General features: G+C 40.0%; 1 protein-coding gene across 1 annotated transcript in view; it reads right to left on the bottom strand.

Moving 5' to 3' along the window:
* Positions 1 to 4716, bottom strand: part of zanl (zonadhesin, like) — an 8705-nt gene continuing 3989 nt past the window's right edge. The window contains exons 8-12 of the mRNA XM_010766541.1: positions 2904 to 3044; positions 1708 to 1801; positions 1469 to 1513; positions 1235 to 1278; positions 1 to 296 (exon numbers count right to left, since the gene is read on the bottom strand). Of these exons, the coding sequence (XP_010764843.1) occupies positions 241 to 296; positions 1235 to 1278; positions 1469 to 1513; positions 1708 to 1801; positions 2904 to 3044 (380 nt within the window). The 3' untranslated portion in view covers positions 1 to 240. The remainder of the gene's footprint in view (positions 297 to 1234; positions 1279 to 1468; positions 1514 to 1707; positions 1802 to 2903; positions 3045 to 4716) is intronic.

The following is a 4716-nucleotide window of genomic DNA, read 5'->3' as shown; positions in this document are numbered from 1 at the left end:
CATTTAATTCCAAAAAATACATTACACTTAAAGGCACATTTTTCTGTAAATTAAACGTACACATCTGACTAAAATTACATTCTTTAAAGCATAAGTTAATACAGCAAAACACATGAACAATATCTATAATATTCACAACACTTCCTTCATTTCTCAGTTGTATTCCTCCTTGCTGCTGAATTATCTTCAGAACACATTTGGTCTCATACAGCAGGTGTTTGTTAGATTCAGGTAAACAGCTCACATGGAAGTTACTTTTTCAGTCTTTGGTTCATCCATGTTTGCATATGGGACACCTAAAAAGAAAAAAGATAGATTTTTAGAACTGCACAGATGATCGCATCAGTAATTATATGATAGTTGATCACATGTTTTATTGTAGATGTTCATAAAGAAGTGAAATCTGTCTACAGGCATTCAACCAAAATGGAAGTCAACGTTTTAGGAAATTCCCCTTGAATTAAATAACTTTGGAAATTAGCATAGAGGTCAACATTTCGGTGTATTGCATACAACAAGCTTTGTGGCCAACAAACGTCTTTGATACTTAACAAGTTTTGTTCAGCAGGGTAATCTCCACATATTAACGCCACTTTGTGATTTTTTAATCGTATGTGCAATCAGCAGAAATAAAAGCTAATATAGTGCTATAAACAAACTACATTATGGTCGCACGGCTACCACCGCTAAGCTCAAAGTGGGCTCGTGTCGGCTGGATGACGTTTGGTAGTTTAATTGGTTACTTGTTAGGGTTTTTATGACAAGTAGAAGCTTCAGACATTCAGATGTGTTTTATGTCGTGGAAAAAAACTTGAAAATCTCATAAGCTTATGTTAATCACAGACCTCTTTGCCACAAATCTGTTCAAAAACGATTTACTTTGAGTGATGAGGAAACCAGAAGTGATAAAATGCGAACTCCTTTCCGAGTTTTAGGAGTGTTGTTGACATATTTAATGTCGTAGTACAAAGCGCGAAAATCTCGTAAGCTTGTGTTAACCAGAGACCTTTTAACCACAAATGCGTTCAAAAAACGATTGACTTTGTGACGAGGCAACAAGAAGTGGTAAAATGCTAAGTCTTTCGGGTTTCAGGGCTCACTACTGCACCACTTTATTAGGAGACTATTGGTCCTAATAAAGCAAATCCTTGTATCTACTTCCCTTTTTTTATTCAAAAGACTAACATGACATTCAATTGGGCTAATTTCCTTGAACAATAATGAAAATTCTTACTTGCTGATGTCAGGCTTAGTTTTTTCCCCTTGCTCTTGCTTTTCCTGCGAACAGAAGATAACAGATGTGAGTGTTTGAAAGAAATGAATGTGATTACAACATTTGTGCCTGCAGGGGAGGTGGTAGATATGGTTCGAAAGTAAAGGTAGAGTGAAGTCAGTCCCTCCTCAGTGCTGATACAGTATGCTCCCAGAAATACCCCAAAAAGGTGATGACACTGTAATTTTATCTCACCCCCATAGAGACGACTGCTTTCTCTGAATTACATAAACATACGACCTGCAATGAAATTCATTTGATTTATTTATATTTGCCTTGGTTAGAGTGTATTCAGTCTGTTTGTAGAGGACAGCAGCAGTTTCCTTTGGCTGTGAAGTGTCAGTCAGCAGTCATGCCACGCAGAACCACACATCTATTCACATCCTTCTACACACAAACGCTTTAATAAATGCCCATAATATCAGTGTACTTACTTGGATTTTCGTCTGCAAACACACACAATGGCGGTCACAATTGCGATGGCAGCGACTGATGCCAGGACTGCGATCAGGATAATCCACTTGGTTTCTGAAAAAATAGAATGACGAATTAATTAAACCAAAACTTTGACTCTGTGTTTCTCCAAAAAAAGTTGAAAGCTAAAGACAGTCAGTCAAAATGTAGTTTAAATCTCTTTCATACATCTTCCTTATTTGTAAAACAGAAAATGGCTAGTCTGTTAGTCTTTAACACTATTGCTAAATAGTTAAATACAGAATAGAGGAATTATTTTCTCCAAAACAAAGTATGAGTAATTAAAACTTATAACAACACAGAATAAAGCATGTTAAAAACATGTTGTTTTTCTAATGCTGTTTGCTAGACATAGGATACAGAGGCAGCAAGCTAACCGCTAAAGCTTGTTTAGCTTGTTTCCTTGATAAGATCCAGATGTTCAGAAGGTTTTGTACAGGGAGCTGAATTATCCATGAAAATATTACCCTCTACTCTATAAAAACAAACAGACATATTGAATACAACCAATTCAACACTTAATAAAGCAGTATCACGTTAAATATCCGTGTTTTCTGATGCTGTGGCTGCGAGCTAACCGCTAACGTTTGTTTAGCTTGTTTCTCTGTTCACTTAACATCCAGACATCAGGAGGTTTTTTTACCGAGACTGTACTTTCCCACAAATATATATAATTCCTCTCCGAAACAAATGGACCCATTGAATACAACAAATAAAACACAAAATAAAGAAGTATCTGTTTCTCTGATAAGTGCACTCCTAAAAAAAACAGCTTAGACCAATTTAGCTGGTCAGGCTGGTCTTGAACCAGCAAGACCAGCGTGTCCAACCTGTGTCCAACCTAACTCCAACCTAACACCAGCTAACACCAGCTACCATCTTAAGCTGGTCTATGCAGTTTTTTTCAGCAGGGTGAAGCTCCTGCTATCTCGTGAGTAAAATCGTTCATCTGGTTAAAATAAATATATAGTGCAAAACAATCAAGGGTATGGTAATATGGCATTTAAAACTGAATAAAAAGTAAAATTATGACAGCAGAAGTATAATAAAGAACTGTCACCTAAATATCATAGTTTTTCACTTGTCATTGGTTTTGTAAATCGAATCAGTAGAGAAACTTTTTTCTTGTAGCATGATTTTATTGAGCTTTCCGTACCCAGTCCTCCTCCGGTTTGTGTGATCTCCACCTCGCAGTTTGTTCCCTGGAATCCGTCCGCACACAAACAGGTGTAGGTGCTGTTGCTGGCCTCCTTACACGCTCCTCCGTTCAGACAGGGGTAATCCAGACAGGGACTCGCTAAACACAGAACAAAACATTAATTAGTTTGATTCTGTTTCTTTCTCTCACAATCATCTTTTTAGCATTTGCGGTGTTGCAGTACTATACGTACTATACTATACTATACTATACTATTTTCCCTAAAGGGACATGAAAAAAAAAAAAAAAAAAACAGAGAGAAAAAAAAAAGTCAGGATAACAGGTAGTATCTCGTGCGCACGAGATACTTTTGCACAACATTTTTTTGGGGAGAAAGTTACTGGTGCGCCAAGGAGGAAGTGAAGCGCACAGGACACAACCATTTCATTGCAGACTGTTATGTTTACGTGGGGAAATGACAGTGCATTATTTGAGATATATTTCGTACTCAGACTTCACTTTAAGGACATTTCGGCCAGGGGTGTGTGGTCACTCCAGGAGGCAGCGGGAGGTGTAACTCAGAGAAGAGCAGCACCAGCGCTCAAAGAGCTTTTACGCACCGCCTTCTGTGTTTACCTTCATTGAACAGCTATAAAGAGTGACCACAGGCTGTTACGTTTTAACCACACACTCTACACACACACACCGAACTGCCCGATTACTCCCCCTTTTATTAGTTTTATGAAGGAGATCGCCGGTCATCAGGACGCATTGTTAGAATATGACATAGATATATGTATATTGTATATGACTTATATTATTACTGTGCACCACATTGTCTATGTAAGTAGCTGCGACTACTAACTGTGTTCCATTGGTTTAGTGCATGACCACATGATTGATGATGCACTACCTAGTGGTATAAGACCGTTGGAAGTCACGCCCCTTCTCGTCTGTCCTCAAGCGCTTCTTGAGTGTGTGCCTTAAAATAAATAACGCCTGTGAAACTAAAAACTTGAACGACTGAGATTATTCACCTTTCTGCTGCAGGAGACAAAAGGTTTAAGTCTAAATCTGCTAACAGGTTAATGGGCCCAGGATAAGCGACGAATGATTCTCAAGTTCGGAGTACGCGCTAAGAGTGCTAGTTGTAGCAGCCGCGTTGTTAAAGCTAAGTTTAGCCAGGGAAGCTAAAGCTAAGCTAACAGAGGGCGCTAGCTGAGTACCGGGAGCGACAACACAGAAAGACATGGCAAACTCCTCACAGAAGTAAATGGCCCTCGTTCAACGGGAACGCAGAGGAATACGAGCTTCTGGGAGGAAAGGATGCTGTGTACTGTATGCATGGAGTAGGATGGAAAGAAATCGGATCCTACGAGCACCTACGGAGACCGGACCGCGAAGGAGCGGATCGCCGGACGAGAAGCTGAACGAGGGGACGCATATTGTGCGTTCTCCCACTCGATAATACTATCTGGACTTTACAAGACACTAAGACCAAGCCGAAGAAGTCTCAAAGTTTGAAGAACAGTTATCTAAGGCAGCCACGGATTTAACTCTGTACACGACGTTAACCGCGCTAAGGAAGACGGTCAACGAGACGATGACGGAGTATTATTATCCGAGCGGAACAGATCATGCACCACTCAGAACCTGCCGAAGCACCGATGAAGGATTGATATGCGATGGTAATGCGTGGTTACCAGAGAAATACAAGCCGTTCACATTACTTGTGACACACGGAGATACGGGACTGACGTTTGGGGACAGTTCATAGGCGAAGCTAAGGAACTTTGAGGCCGCAGAAGACACAGATTCAGCCGTCGGACCG

This window comes from Notothenia coriiceps, unplaced genomic scaffold, assembly GCF_000735185.1.
Source record: "Notothenia coriiceps isolate Sejong01 unplaced genomic scaffold, NC01 NC01_scaffold00003345, whole genome shotgun sequence".
Taxonomy (NCBI): domain Eukaryota; kingdom Metazoa; phylum Chordata; class Actinopteri; order Perciformes; family Nototheniidae; genus Notothenia; species Notothenia coriiceps.
The sequence above is the reverse complement of the archived record's forward strand: the minus strand, read 5'-3'. Positions and strand labels throughout refer to the sequence as shown.